The 16,723-nt window shown below is 43.2% G+C and overlaps 1 protein-coding gene across 4 annotated transcripts in view; it reads right to left on the bottom strand.

Annotated features, from left to right (window-relative positions):
• taok2b (TAO kinase 2b) overlaps window positions 1–16,723 on the bottom strand; it is a 63,812-nt gene that overhangs the window by 8,586 nt on the left and 38,503 nt on the right. For 3 of the 4 annotated variants that reach the window (XM_031799868.1, XM_031799867.1, XM_031799869.1), the window contains 2 exons: window positions 13,361–13,564; window positions 7,413–12,849 (listed from right to left, as the gene is read on the bottom strand). In XM_031799868.1, coding sequence (XP_031655728.1) covers window positions 10,903–12,849; window positions 13,361–13,564 — 2,151 coding nt within the window. In that variant the 3' untranslated portion in view covers window positions 7,413–10,902. Of the gene's footprint in view, window positions 1–3,596; window positions 3,780–5,373; window positions 5,587–7,412; window positions 12,850–13,360; window positions 13,565–16,723 lie in introns of those variants that run through there. The other variant, XM_031799870.1, reaches the window with a different exon arrangement.

Below are 16,723 nucleotides of genomic sequence, written 5' to 3'. Positions count from 1 at the left end.
ATGTGTGTTGGTTAAATTGTGATTTTAATGAATGGAGCGAATTTGGAGTATTTTTTGTCTTTGAGCAAGGAGCGGTTTTTAGCGGAGCAGTTGGAAAGATTTTGGAGCAGGATGTGAAGTGCCAGAGAGGTGCGCAAGCTCCTTGAGCGGGATTTCAGACCGCTCATCAACGCCGCTCACATGCTCATACAAATAAAAAATTATGGAATTCAAATACAATTTCTGTTGCCACTGAAATTGCTCCATAGTTACATATCAGGCCCATTCAAAAAGTCCAAAAATGTAATCAAACTCTATCCTCTACAACCAGACTAGGCACTCCTGTAGATCTGAGAGGATAGATAAGCATTCTGGTTATAGCCTCTGATTGGTTGCAATATTGCTTCCACCTATCCAATTCGGTCAGATCTACAGGAGTGCCTAGAATGTAGGGGTGCTAGAGTTAACTTAAGTATACATTCTTTGCATTTTTCAATGGGCCAGATATGTACCCTTGAATTTACATTTTGGACAAACATCCAAGACAAAAGTCCAGGACAAGGTGGTCAATTTGTAATTAAGCCATACTCTCTGTCAGTCCCAATTCGCTCCCTAACCCTATTTTTGGTCCTAACCCCTTTGATGTGTGCAGAAATGTAAGGTGGAAACTCCTTCACTACACTGGTTATACCTATCCAGTGGTGACCCGTCATTCAGGGCTTGCCTGTTTTGTATGTTATTTTGACATTAATACGCGTCACATATCAGTTTGCAAACAATGTAAAATACATATATATAATTGAGTTAATAAAGCTGCATACAAACATGGTCTATTTTCTTTTCTTGAGTAAAGCAGCTCCAAAATGCACGTGTTTCAGCTTAGCTCAGTGCTTTCTGTGGTGGTGGTGGGGCAAGCCAGCAGAAAATACGGAGCGTTGAGCCATGATTGGCTCAGTGTCCTGTCACTCATGGGGACACTACGTCACCTCCAAGTCTAAGGGTAGAGCTAGAAAATTCTAGCCCCTTGGGTGCGGCCATAGAGTTACAATAGAAGTGCCCATCCAAGGTCATTGGCCACAGATAAAATTATGTCAAATCACGTTATATGTACAGTAGCTTTGATTAGACTGATCATGTCAACATCATACTTTCAAAATCTTTGCTAGTAGTCATCATGAATCAAGTCGACAATCTACTGGCAAATCCTTTTTAATCCTTGTCATATGAAGAGAAATAATGAAGAAATTATAGATAAAATGTATCGGTACTCATCGGCCATTCGACATAACCATTACACAATGAGTTGGAAATCACAAATTCAACAAGGAGTGGTTTGGAAGGAATCAGTGATAGTGGCTAACTGCAAGCATTGCAAAGCAATCACGAGCCTGCTATTCAGTGGAGTGGCTGTGTGGCCCCAAATCTTGGATTAAGGGGCTCTATTCCAAGTTTAAAATGATAAACATTCAACATTGGCCATGCTGTCAATGAAGCATGACTTGTGCCGCGCTCAAAACAACTTAACTCGGAACTGTGAAAACTTGACTTCAGTAAGTTCAAGACAACTGGGAAGTCAGGAATAAACGAGCTCCGACTGGGAAAAAAGGTTTGAATGGTCATCCAACTCGGAATTATAAATCCGGCCACTTCAATTTCACTTACAATTATTCACTGTATCACAATTCCAGTGGGTCAGAAGTTTACATACACTAAGTTGACTGCGCCTTTATACAGATTGGGAAATTCCAGAAAATGATGTCATGGCTTTAGAAGCTTCTGATAGGCTAATTGACATCATTTGAGTCAATTGGAGGTGTACCTGTGGATGTATTTCAAGGCCTACCTTCAAACTCAGTGCCTCTTTGCTTAACATGGGAAAATCAAAAGAAATCAGCCAAGACCTCAGAAAAAAAAATTGTAGACAGGTCTGGTTCATCCTTGGGAGCAATTTTCAAATGCCTGAAGGTACCACGTTCATCTGTACAAACAATAGTACGCAAGTATAAACACCATGGGACCACGCAGCCGTCATACTGCTCAGGAAGGAGACATGTTTTGTCTCCCAGAGGTGAACATACTTTGGTGCGAAAAGTGCAAATCAATCCCAGAACAGCAGCAACGGACCTTGTGAAGATACTGAAAGAAACAGGTACAAAAGTATCTATATCCACAGTAAAACGAGTCCTATATCGACATAACCTGAAAGGCCGCTCAGCAAGGAAGAAGCCACTGCTCCAAAACTGCCATAAAAAGCCAGATTACAGTTTGCAACTGCACATGGGGACAAAGATAGTACTTTTTGGAGAAATGTCCTCTGGTCTGATGAAACAAAAATATAACTGTTTGGCCATAATGACCATCATTGTGTTTGGAGGAAAAAGGGGGATGCTTGCAAGCCGAAGAACACCATCCAAACCATGAAGCACGGGGATGGCAGCATCATGTTGTGGGGGTGCTTTGCTGCAGGTGGGACTGGTGCACTTCACAAAATAGATGGCACCATGAGGCAGGAAAATTGTGTGGAAATATTGAAGCAACATCAAGACATCAGTCAGGAAGTTAAAGCTTGTTCGCAAATGGGTTTTTCAAATGGACATTGACCCCAAGCATACTTCCAAAGTTGTGGCAAAATGGCTTAAGGACAACAAAGTCAAGGTATTGGAGTGGCCATCACAAAGCCCTAACCTCAAACCTACAAAACATGTGGGCAGAACTGAAAAAGCGTGTGCGAGCAAGGAGGTCTAAAAATCTGTCTCAGTCACAACAGCTCTGTTGGGAGGAATTCCCAAAACATTTGACTTAAGTTAAATAAATTAAAAGGCAACGCTACCAAATACTAATTGAGTGTATTTAAACTTCTGAACCACTGGGAATGTGATGAAAGAAATATGTTGTGTAGTAAGACATTAGTAGCCCATGTGCCTCACCCTAATAATTTGGTATATTTACCCCTCTTAATTTCACCAACTGTTCTGACTTGGTGGTGCACATGAAGCCTATCACCTGTTTTAGAGAAATGTAATCATCGAATATTGTAAGCGCCTTCATTGTCTGCTTATATACCCCCTTTATTTATCCTACGGTTCTGACTTGGTGTACAGGGAGAACACTAAGAACGGCCCATGTTCTGAATTCTGTCGCTGTACATTTCAAAAGTGCTAAACAAATAGTTATATGGATGACGTCCGTCCTTGCTCGCTCATTAATGTCTTAATCGAAATTAGAAACCACATTTGTTTTAAGCAAGTCAGTAATATCAGCTATGTTTTTTAAAAAGGCAGTAACTGAGGCTGTCAGACAAGGCTCTGCTGATAGCCAGGTCTAGCAGTGTATTGTTTAGTGTTGTGGCTTTGCTGGCATGCATCCCACTTATTTTTTTTCTGCATCACCAAGATTTACATGCTAAAATCACCACTGTACCTATTCAGACCACACATACATGCTAGGGTTAGGGCTAAGGGGAGGAATAGGGAGTGATTTGGGACAAGCTGTAGCTCTCCACCCCTTGCTCCAGGGTGATGTTTCCCCTTGGTACAGATCTAGGATCAGTTTCCCATCCCCCAACTCTAACCATTAGTGGGGGAAATGATAAACTGACAACTTCCCCCTACACCTACCCTCTGCTCCAGCAGTGCCCGGCGGATGGACACCCTCTGCTCCAGGTCCTTGGCCTCACGCTCATGCTGCGAGTCGGTGTGGATCTTGATCTTGCTCTGGTAGGCGTTGAGCAGCTCCAACTCTTGCTGCAGCTGGATCCGCAGCACCTGATACTCCGCCTCCTGCGTCTCATCCAATCGGAGCTGGAGTCAGAGTGGCAAATAAGGTGGGGCATCAGCATAAAAATAGGTGGAGGAAGTAGAAAAGGGAGTTCCACCCGTACTTAGGCATAGGGAGACAGAGGGTCAGATCAGGGGATGTCGCGTATAGGAAGGGGATGTCTGAGGGAGGTGTGTTAATTACTAAATGGAAATGTTTTAGGTAGATATTATTGACGAGGTAGGGGTTTGCTCCGAGTGAATGTGGTGGAGTGTGTGATGGTTGAGCACCCTCCACCTTCTTTCCATGAGTGTGTGATGGGGAAATAAGTGTGGTATTGTGTGACATGAATAGGGTGTCGTAGTTTGTTTTTCACACATGCTGTGGTATTGATGATAGTAATACAGTAGAGACTGTATAGAGCTGGGTATAGCTTGTAACAATGCGAATAGGCATTTGGCTAGTTGCCCACAAGTGGAGGAGTGTGGTGAGGATAGGGACAGGGGTGTGTGTGGCTATTGTAAGGTGTTACATGAGGCTTTGACATATCGCAGATCTGTGCCGGTGGATGTGAGTCGGTGGTATTCTGAGACAAGAGATGTTATGTCGCTTTCTGTGTGCCAGCAGATGTGGTGTCGTGTAGGGACAGAGAAAGGGGGTTTGGCTTGCTTGAATGTCTTGGACGTGTGTTGGTGCTATGTGAGGACCTAACAGATGCATGTAACTGGGCTCTGTTCAGGAGGGCGCAACGTTGGGTAACGTTACAGATAGAAATGCCATTATTAGAGCTGACAGGATTCCTTTTTCTTCATGTCAGAGAGCAGTATATGTTCTCCATCATATATTTATATCTGAATATTCCACAACGTTGTGCCCCGCTGAATGCGGCCCTGCTGTTCTAGTAGGTATGGGGTGTAACCAAAGATGGTTGATAAACGTTTTACTCAGGCAGTTTACCATTGGGGGAAAAAATGGTGAAGGTTCCGGTCTGTGTAAGTAGGCGTTCCCTCTCTCGTGAGAGGTCTGCGTCTGCAGGCGTTCCCACGTGAGTTTGTGGTTCCTCCATAAACGCTGACACGCTCACGTGAGAGGAAACGCCCACTTAAACTGAATTTTTTTTCAATTGGAAACTGCCCAATAACAGCTGGCTCTGGTCTACTTATTACCCCCTCACTCGCCCCGAAATAAATTGCCAGTGAGATCTAACATCTCAGGTGTAATGATGCAGATATAAATAGAATAGCGCTGACACAATTCCCTTATTCTGACAAATTCTGTCAGAACAATTCTGTTCTCTATGATAGAAATGTATCTGAACGCTCCATCCTCTGAACAGGCCCATGTTGTGCCATGCAAGGGAAGCCAGACACAGGGCAGGGGGTATGGCATGTTTTTTTTAGTAGCGGTACTGTTCGTCAACTATGGAGAGAAAGGGTGTAGCTTGCTAGCCAAGTGCCGAGAGGGTATCATACTGTAACAAAGCGAGGACAAAGAAAGTGGGGTGACGGTGTCAAATCTGGGGACAGCCAGGAGTGCAGGCAGCTGGCTCGCAAGCCCAGGCAGGGGTGGGTACGGTGCTACGGTGGGTTGGAGGTGGTGCGGTACAAAGAGTGTACAGCATCTCCTTGCCTTACTCACAGCCTGTGTGGACAGCATGTCATTGATGGAGTGGTCGTACTGCTCAGCCAGGATGGCCAGCTTACGCGTCTGCTCATCCTTCAGGCGCTTGAGCACCGCCTTGTGGTCCGACTTGGGCGTGTTCTCCAGCAAGTGGTTGCGCAGGGCCTTGTACTGGCGCGTCTGGATCTTGCACGTGTCCTGGAACTGACGCTTGATCTGGAGTTCTTTGGACTGGTTGAGAGAGAGTGTGGCATGATGTACTACATTACCCAGAATGTTTTATTTATAACATATCAGGTTTGATCTTGGGCTCTTTCTCAATTTGTCTTTCTGATTCCTCGCATCCTATTTCCTTGCCTCCTTCTCAAATGTATTGTACTTCCAAGCTCCCCTCCCCTCTGACCTACTACTCCAATGGGTTTTGAGGAGGCAAGAACAGAGGATGAGGAATCTATGAAAGACTAATTGAGAAATATTTGTAAAGATACTCTTAAAGGCTAACATAATGGTGTCCTGGTTGTCTCCTTACCAATACAGAAAGAGCGAGAGAGACAACCGTTTTGGCTGATGTGCTTGAATGTGTTCTTTTGAATATGTGAAGATCCAATATGTGTATAGGCTATATAGGGCTGTGGAGTGTACATTTCGATTTTTACAGAGGTATTAGTGATCTCAAAATCACTTGGTTTTCTGTGGTAGTTAAACAAAAATAAGTACATCTATTGAATGGCTGCCTACTGTATACCATGTCCCAACCCGAAGTGGTGGAACTCCTCCTCTGATTTAAACCCTATGTATGCATTAGTGGAGGCAGAATTGGGAAATACTCCTTGTAATGTCTGACTGGGAATGATTGGAACAGTATAAAACATCTGCAAATTAAAGTTGTAAGGTCATAAATGGTTATTATCCATAATAGGATGTGCACTCCTAAAAAGTGGTGTGAGGCGGGGTGTGGTGTGTGAAAACAAATTCGTTATCCTTTTCACTACCAATTCAGTATGTGTTCTGTTCACTTATTGTGAGGAAGAAAGTAATGTATTCCTACAAGACACCATGAGCCAGCCTTTGGATGAAAGCGGGTCTTCCAATGAATATTTCACGTTACACTTACCTGCAGTACACAAAGCAATGAGGCAAAAACTTCACCCATGCAATCAGAAGACAAGGTAAAGCTATTACCATATTGCTTACATCTATCCAATCCTCAGATCTAAGAGTGCCTAGGCTGTAAAGGCTAGGGTCGATTTGGAATTCAGATATACTGGGTATAATATAATATCTCCCCTTTTCTCCTGAAGTGTACACTCGTTCACTACTACCCATAAATCTAAACACATTGGGTTGCAGGGGGGCATGGTATGTAGAGCATTTCCACCATATTTCTTATACTAGTAATTTACTTTCAAATCCTTGAAGGGAAATGAACAAGTGCACACTTGGAATAGAGGAGAGATAATTGGGACGTAGGCATGGTGTTAGAGCTGGGTAATATGGACAAAAGTTAATATCGCAATAAAGTGCCGGAATTGATGTGATAACGATAAATAAAACCATACGTTTATAACATTGTGCACCACAGTAAAAAATAAATAAAAAGATCCTTTCAACTACTAGTTTGATGGTTGTAGCAATCAATTGTCCCATTAACAATCACCCATACCAGCAAACGTATTTCATTTTAAATCACATCTCTAATATAGGTTACTTATCATATCTGCAAAATGCCTGCGATAAGTGATCGGTATGGTTGGCGTCGTTAATTTTCAGTTTATCGTCCCAGCTCTACAAAGTGTTACATGTCAAAACTAAATTTGACTTATTTTATTCATGTTGGAGGTAGATGTAGGGACAGGAAGAACAGAGGATGACAAGAACATTAGTTATGAGATTAAATGAGTTTGAATGTAAATCCAGAATACTTCACTCATTTTCTCCATGTTTGGTTAAAGACTGATGAACTGAATTAATGAATAAAGATATGGAAATTATGGTAAATTATAACAAGGAAATAATGCAAAACAAAGATGTAAATCATAAAAATGAACAAGACAAAATGATTAACAAAAAAATAATTTATTTCTGTTTGGAGAAAAAAAAGCTAAAATATGCCAAAATGCTGCATATACTTACATGTAAAATACACCACTCATGCACTCACAATAAGGCTGAAATGCAAACAAAATGGCTGCTGAACACATTTACATTTTTGTCATCTAGCAGATGTTCTTATCCAGAGCAATTTACAGGAGAAATTAGGGTTAAGTGCCTTGCTCAAGGGCACAGAGATTTTCACCTAGTCGGCTCAGGGATTTGAACCAGCTTCCTTTCGGTTACTGGCCCAACGCACAGAATGCAGTACTAACCTTAGAAATACTGCATATATTAAATATTCATATAAAACTCTGGAAATTCAAACATAGAAAAGTAAACATAGAAAAATAAGACAAATATAGTGACGCAGAAATAATTTGAAATCATAAATTACATTCACAAAATAACAAGGTGAAAAACTGAAAAGATATGCCTCTTTTTAGAGCCAGAATACAATGTAATATATCACCCTTTAAAAAGGGGATTAGGGATTCAACAACTCTCCCTCCAATGCAAGCCATCCAGAAAGCAATGCCCTAGTTCTCTTTGTGTTAGAATACAGTGCAGGAGAGAGGGAGTGCTCCGCCTGCCGAATCACTCAATAATACCCTTCCACATCAATGGCTCACCTGTAAAATGCAGGGGACTATTTTCTGGGTGAGCTGCATTTAAAGTAGTATTCCTGCACTTTAAAGTACATTTCCCCTGACCTCCCAAGTAGATAGATATATTTTTATTAAGAATCTTTTCTTTGCTAAAATGTTTATCCTTCTAAATTAGCCCTCCATCTACCCTGGCTCTTCAATAGCCAACGACCCATTTAAACAACCAGTTCCAACTCAATGGACGGGTGACCAAGCAATCATTCAACGTAGTTAAGTATAATACTTATTTCTATCAATCTATCTATACACAAATGATGTAGACACCCATTCAAATGATTGGAATGGGCTATTTCAGCCTGACCCGTTGCTGACAGGTGAATAAAATCGAGAACATAACCATGCAAACTCCATAGCCAAGTGGAAACGTCTAAGAGCAACAACAACTCGGCCACAAAGTGGTAGGCCACACAAGCTCACAGAATGTGATCGCCAAGTGCTGAAATCATCTTTCCTCAGTTGCAACATTCACTACCAAGTTCCAAACTGCCTCTGGAAGCAACGTCAGCACAATAGCTGTACATCGGGAGATTCATGAAATGGCTTTCCATGGCTGAGCAGCCGCACACAAGCCTAAGATAACCATGTGCAATGCCAAGCATAGGCTGGAGTGGTGTTATGCTCACTGACATTGGACTCTGGAGCAGTGGAAACGCATTCTCTGGAGTGATGAATCACGCTTCACCGTCTGGCGGTCCGACAGACAGATCTGGGTTTGGCGGATGCCAGGAGAACGCTACCAGCCCCAATGCATAGTGACAACTGTACAGTTTGGTGGAGGAGGAATAATGACATGGGGCTGTTTTTCATAGCTCTTGCCCTTAGTTTCAGTGAAGGGAAATGTTAACGCTACATGTCTTGTTGGAAAGGTGGCATCCTATGACAGTGCCACGTTGAAAGTCACTGAGCTCTCAGTAAGGCCATTCTTCTGCCAATGTTTGGCTATGGAGCTTGCATGGCTTTTTGTTCGATGTTATACACCTGTCAGCAACGGGTGTGGCTGAACTAATTTGAAAGTGTGTCCACATATACATATATATATATATATATATATTAAGTATTTTATTGGATACATAACATCATTCAATATAATTTGCGTGACAAGCTCACTAGTACTCAGTGGAGGGAGGGGCCAGTCAATTTCCAGCCCTTTTTGGGATAAATACTTTCGCATCGTTTTAGACTAGTTAAAACGCTTTAAAACGTTAAAACGTTCAAATTGGTTAATCTCTTCGTTGAGTATTGCATTGTTCCCTCAATCTTTGGACTTGTGTTTTAAAGCCATTAAGACTTATTTGAACCAATATCCAAATTAAACAATAAAATGATATTAAACATATGGTCATACTAAAATGAACAAACACTATATAACACTTTGTTTTTTTTTTGCATATATGAGAGGTAGCCTAACCTCAGTGGCTGTATAACAGAACAGTCATTCAAACAATTACAGCTGAACAGACAAGCGCTGTATCTTCATTTAGGAGAATGATAAAAACAACGTTTACATGGCAAATCATTCAGTATATAAGATTGCCAATAGCACAATAATGAATCTACTTATCTAGAAGATGAAATGTAATAACTAATAACCATTTCACCAGCTTCCACTGCTCTCTACATGTTCACATTTGGGGTCTTACTATCAATCAAATGTATTTATAAAGCCCTTCCTACATCAGCTGATGTTAAAGTGCTGTGCAGAAACCCAGCCTAAAACCCCAAACAGCAAGCAATGCAGATGTAGAAGCAGGGTGGCTAGGTAAAACTCCCTAGAAAGGCCAGAACCTAGGAAGAAACCTAGAGAGGAACCAGGCTATGAGGGGTGGCCAAGTCCTCTTCTGGCTATGCCGACTCTTCTCAATGAGCAATACTAATTAAATATCTAATATAGCTCACTAAATTGACAGCCAAAGCCTACCCAGCCAAATACAATATGCAATATCCCAAAACATTGGCTAACTTGAAATTGAGTATAAAATGCCATATTGTATCCTATATTCGGATGACTGGATTTTTAGAAAACCGTGGGAATTTTACAGTTTACGTCAAGTTTCACGTATCAAACACTATGCGTTTAACATAATTGTACAGTTTAGCTTGTACATAACATTAATGTATTAAAGTTCACTTTGTAGATTGAAGCAATCTTGATCTGGAAGTTTCTGTGTGGTTAATTATTTATTGCACTATATTAATGACCTAGTAGTGTTTTTTGGGGGCGGTTAAATGAAATGACCAGGATGTTTGCCTACTTCAACTTTCACAGTAATTTAGTATTATAAAGGGTGAAATGCTTGATTCGTGGACAATCCACAACCAATAATATCTAATCAAGAGTGGCCATTGATGATAACCATTATCCACTGACAAGAAATTCAATGTGCGTGAACAGTGCACTAAAAAGATCTCTGAAATCGTAAGAACTTCAATAAAAACACAATAGATTGCACAAACATGGTCTTAGAAATAACCATAAACATATTGTCTTACGAATTAAGAACAAAATAAAGAAAACTTTTAAACTTTTACAAAAAGCACAATAGTGAGTGACAAACAATGAAACTTCAATGGGGTATAAGACAGTGACATGACAGGAGTTGCTGGATGCTTTTGGCAATACAGTACATTAAATGGCCAATTACATTCAGCCAATGCAACACAGTGTTAGGTATACCTATGATGCACACAACCTATCTTTGGGAGGGTTGAAACAAAGGAAACAAACACACGATGGTCAGACGGTGATAGATGGAACACACACACCCTATCCAACTCCCTCCCTCTCTTACTATCTCCATGGTCGCACTTTACCCCTCACACTCCGCCCAGATGACGTTCGTCTCAACCCGCATTCCCACCTCCCCTCATCTCTGAACATATATTCTCTCTCCTCCCTTCTTTGCCGCTCCCTCTCCCTCTTCCTCCTCTCCCTCTGTTTCTGCTCTCTGACCTCCCTGGGCAGTAGCCTGGGCAGCCTGCTAGGTTTCTCCTCTCTCAGCAGACCGAATGTACGAAGTCTGCTCAGGCACTCAGGAGGCAGCTCTTTAAGGACCCTGCTAGCTAGCCTTAGCACGACCGAGTTGGCCAGGTCGGCAAGGACCCCTAGGGGGCGTCTGATAAAGCGCCTGACCCAGAGGAGGCACGTGGCAAGGGGCGAGCCAACGTGGCCCCTGCCCGCCAGGCGCACTAAGGGCAGGCTCTTTAGGGGCACAGGGATTTTGGACTGGCGCCCGCCCCAGTTGCGCCCGGCCTTGGGGAACATGTCATAGAGGCTGCGCTCCGCCAGGCCCCCAAGGAGAGACTGGCAGATGTTGAAGAGTGGGCGGGGAAGGCGAAAGAGGAACCTCATCCACAAACGGTTGAGTTTCCGGGGGGCGTTTTGTAGGAAGACGCGCGCCGGTCGCACCACCAGCACCACCACAAGATAGAGGGAGAGGAAGAGGGAAGGCGAGCTGAGGAAGGAGGCAGAGATCAGGGCTACGGGGACATAATAGAGACCCAGGCTCAGCGAGAGGCCCAGGCTGAAAAGACCGCATGCCCACAGAGTGAGGGACAGGTAGGTGGAGAGAGAGAGGGAGCAGCAGGAGCGGAGGAAGAGGTAGGAGAAGAAGAGGGCGAGGAGGGCGAGCTCACCCGAGAGGAGGAGGGAGGCCAGCGAGGGGAGAGGGGGAGAGCGACGAAGGGAGAGGAGGAAGACTGAGAGTATGAGGAAGGTGAGGTTGGAGGGCTGGGCGGCGGCCGAGAGGGAGAGGAGGAGGCAGATGGCATGAGAGAAGAGGGAGGGAAAGGAAGAGGGGACAGGGGGCGGAGAAAGGGGTGGGGCAGAGAGGTGAAGAGGCTCGAGTTCCTCAAGGGTGTCGGGGAAGTAGAACTCTGAGAGTTCGTCCCCCTTGCGCTGATCGCGGACATGCCTCCGTTCCAGGGATGGGGAGGAGATGAGCTCAGACGGACAGCCATCTGCCACGCCCCTATCCTCCTCCTCATCGTCATCGTCGAGAACATATCTCGCTTCGTCTTCCTCATCCCCATCTTCCTCCCCCCACTGCACTCCCTCCACCTGCCTTTGCTCTCCTCCTCCCTCCCCTGTTTTCCACTCAAGTTCTTGACCTTCGTTATCTTCGCTTTTCTCGCTCTTCTCCTCCTCTACTTCAACCTTTGTTTCTACAATGGAGCAAACCTCATCCCCATTTCCCACGTCCTTCTCTTCTCCCTTCTCATTCTCTCCATCTCCACTTTGGTCTCTCACCACCTTTTCTTTCCCTCCTTCAAAACCTTTCCTAACCTTTCCTTTGTTACCCTCCATTTCCTCTTTGGTTTCACATTCTTCCACCTCTTCCTTCTCCCCTTCCTCTACCAGCACCACCTCTTCCACTCCCTCAGCCCCAGCCTGGGCTCCCCTTAGCCCCCCTGTCTCCTGGTACTCCCCCCCCTTGTTCTCCTCCTCTGGAGGTGGCTGGTTCTGGGTTTGGGTACCGGGGGTCTCGCTCTCACTCACTTTGAGGCTCTTGGGCTGCTGGCGGACCTCCACGGCGTGCTTCTGCCTCAGCTCCTGCTCGCGTCGCTTGTTGTACTCCATCTGATTGGTGAGCTCCGTCTGGTGCTGTGTGCGGATCAGGTCAGCCCGCGTGCGCTGCACCGAGCCCAGCTGCCGGAACTCCATCTCCTGGGTGGACTCGTGGTGGCGCAGAAGCATTGCGCACTCCAGGTCCTTCAGCGTCTGCTTCTTGTTCAGGTCCTAGATGGAGAAGGAAGAAACAAAGGAGAGCGCAACAGATGAGGGTAGGGAAAGACGTTTGGATAAATGGAGAGAATCTGGAATTCGACCAGATAACAACCCAAATATGATGTCCTTTTTGCATGTTGGGGTATTAGGCATTAGTGCTGTACTATATAACATCACAGAGGTAGCTTTATATCGGGGTTAAAATCCCATGGCTGAAACTTAAGTCGATCTCATATCGATTGTCTGGGGCCCAAGTTAACTTTTTTAAATATTTTTTTTATACATGAAACCGAGGTTATGAGAGTCCTACTTTTAGGGAAGGAGGATAATTTTGTACATGTATTAAACAGCGCGTTAGACCATTTTTTTTTTTAATCAGTCGCAGTGACAGAGAACTTTAACCCCTGCATTATATCATGAGAAGAGTTGTGGTCCGAGACCAGAGCCTAATGGAACTGAAACACCTCTATTGCTTGGTCAAGTGAAAAATGTCTTTGTTATGGGTACTGTTGATGTACTATACCTCTCGGAGTAGGTCCTGCTCCAGATTGTGGCGCGCCAGCAGCATCTTCCTCTTGTACTGGCGACACTGCAGCTCGTAGTACTGCCTCTGGCGGCGCAGGAGTCCCGCCTCATCTTCCGCCTGCAGCTGCTGGAGACACTCCTTCTGATGCACCAGCCACTCCTGCTTCTCACGCTTGGGGGTCAACTGGTTCTCGTTCAGTTCCTGTGAAATACAGCACGAGAAAGGGTCTGAGCGTGACACCCGCCACTTGATAGGTCAATATAATAGCTTGTGATTAAGGTATAGTGGTGGCATGCGGATTGGCAGGGGTTAATAGTGGTTGCTGCGTGGTTGGTATATGGCTGTATCTTTTAACGGCCATTGTTAACATCCAGATGATTTGGGTGCGTAGCTGTACTTCTCAGCTATGAGTGGTTGAAGTGTGGTTGGTGAGTAGTTACATCCCGATTGCGATGTGGTTAGTGAATAATTATGACTAGGGGTTGCGGTACGGTTCGTGAGTAATTGAGGGTTTGGTTGCAGTGTGGTTGGTGAGTTGTTACAGTATGGGTATGGTTGGTAAGCAGCTGACGAAGGTTGGTGAGTAATTAAAGCAGGGTTGGTAAGTATACAGAACGAAAAAATATAAGCGCAACATGCAACTATTTCAAAGATTTTACTGAGTTATAGTTCATATAAAAGGAAATCAGTCAATTTAAATACATTCATTAGTCCTAATCTACGGATTTCACATGACTGGGCAGCAGTGCAGCTTTGGGTGGGCCTTGGAGGCCATAGGCCCACCCACTTGGCAGCCAGGCCCAGCCAATCAGTGAGTTTTCCCCCACAAAACATACAAATATTATTACACCCCCACCAAAGACGATCCCGCAGGTGAAGAAGACGGATGAGGTAGTCCTGGACTGACGTGGTTACATGTGGTCTGCGGTTGTGAGGCCAGTTGGAAGTACTGCCAAATTCTCTAAAATGACATTGGAGGCAGCTTATGGTAGAGAAATTAACATTAAATTCTCTGGCAACAGCTCTGGTGGACTATCGTGCAGTCAGCATGTCGATTGCACGCTCCCTCAAAACTTGAGACATCTGTGGATTGTGTTGTGTGACAAAACTGTACATTTTAAAGTGGCCTTTTATTGTTCCCAGCACAAGGTGCACCTGTGTAATGATCATGCTGTTTAATCAGCTTCTTGATATGCTTGACCAGTCAGGTGGATGGATCATCTTCGCAAAGGAGAAATGCTCACTAACAGGTATGTAAACACATTTTTGTCCAAAATGAGAGAAATGGGCTTTTTGTGGGTATGTAACATGGGACCAACACTTTACATGAGTTTATATTTTTGTTCAGTGTATTTAAACTATGGTTAGTGAATTGTTATAGGAGGGTACTTAAACTTATTCATGCTCAGGGACCGGCTCCCAGGCAAACTGGCGACTCAGGGACCACCAGTATACGTTAAAAAAAATTTTTATATAGCAAGTCTCGTCTTATCAGGTGAATGGCAAGAAGAAGTAATGAACATTTTAGAATAAATATATTTGGTAAATAGTTTCTTTATTTTGACCTTCCCACATAATTGGAAGAGGAAGTATAAACTCTAACATAGCCTATTAGCTAGAAAGCTAGTAAATATAAACACCATTTTGCTAAGAGCAGCTGTTTAAACAAAGGTTAGCCATGTGTTGGCAAAAATGTCCAAGTGAAGAAAGCTTACCAGCAGCCATCGGTACTTGACACACTGGTAGCCTATTCGCGGGTGCTCTTTCAAAGCCTATGTCAGACACTCCAGGGAGTGTAACTGGCTCCAATGAGTGTAATTTGCTCAATACTTAGGAGTTGAGGACTAAAGTTGACTACATTAGAAAAATTATTTTCTACTGTAGGTATGTAATAAAAAATGTGTTTCTGTTGCTAGCAATATTCATAAAGCCATTGAAACAATACAAAAATTCTACACTGTGTGTGTGTGTGTATACATACACTTTTTTTGTGGACCCCCAGTTGAATACCCCAGTTATAGTATGTCTTCAGTAGGGTTGGTGAGTAGATGGTAGAGCTGGACAATTAATCAAATTCACATCGAAATACTGGCTTCCGGTTGAGCGATGTAGAAAAGAAGTCGTACGAGGTCTCTGACAACTGGAAAAACTGAAGCTTAAGATTATACTCTTTGTTTAAAGTGTGACCAAATTGTGCACTTACCTAATGCCATATTTTTAATTTTTTTTATTTCAAGGGTATATGTAACTTCTTTCCTAGGTCAGTTTAACCTCACATCACATGTTTAGGGTAATCAACTGTGGCTGAGTAAGAGAATTTCTGCTGCTTGTCTCGTTCATAATGACGAGAATAGGATTAGAAGTTTTTGCCTTTTTCTTTAAAATGGTATCATACCATCACTTTTATTTCATTTGTGTATGTTGGGGGTGGTGGGGCAAAGACTGTGCTCTGCTTCTCTAGAGGATTTTAATTTATTTTTAATTCAGATTTGTTTTTTCATGCTGCTCCTCAATCGCTATTTTTCATTTGACCTCTTAAGGATTCATTTCTAGTTCACAACCATTCCAGGATGGTATTTTGGGGCTAAAAGTCAGACTGGTGACATGGAACATTTGTGGTTGTGGGGGGCATATTATAGAATGCTGGTCTTCTAGGCTGAGGCAAAGAAAAAGCCATATCTCAGACTGGCCAATAAAAAGAAAAGATTAACCTCTTGCGACGAGCAATCCCGTATCCGGGAGCGTAATCATAGCCTCAAATGTATTAGCATAACGCAACTTTTCCTATTCATGAAAATCGCAAATGAAATGAAATAAATATATTCAAACACAAGCTTAGCCTTTTGTTAACACTCATCTCAGATTTTCAAAATATGCGTTACAGCTAGACAAGCATGTGTGTAAGTTTATCATGGCAAGTTTATCATGGCATAATGCTATGCTAGGCTCTGCTGGCAGCAGGCAACATTTTCACGAAAATAAGAAAAGCAACCAAATTAAATAATTTACCTTTGAAGAACTTTGGATGTTTTCACTCAGGAGACTCCCAGTTAGATAGCAAATGTTCCTTTTTTCCCAAAAGATTATTTTTGTAGGCGAAAAAGCTCCCATTTCTTCATCATGCTTGGCTGAGAAATCGACCGAAAATTGCTTCAACTATAACGCCAAACTTTTTCAAAATTTGCTCCATAGTATCGACAGAAACACGGCAAACGTTGTTTAGGCCAGTTTTATTGCTTCTTTAAAACCAGCACAACAGTTTTCAGCTGTGCTCACATAATTGCAAAAGGGTTCTCTTTATGATCAATTAGCCTTTTAAAATGACAAACTTGGATTAGCTAACAACGTGCCATTGGAACA

Source organism: Oncorhynchus kisutch, linkage group LG20 (assembly GCF_002021735.2).
Source record: "Oncorhynchus kisutch isolate 150728-3 linkage group LG20, Okis_V2, whole genome shotgun sequence".
NCBI classification, from domain to species: domain Eukaryota; kingdom Metazoa; phylum Chordata; class Actinopteri; order Salmoniformes; family Salmonidae; genus Oncorhynchus; species Oncorhynchus kisutch.
The sequence above is the reverse complement of the archived record's forward strand: the minus strand, read 5'-3'. Positions and strand labels throughout refer to the sequence as shown.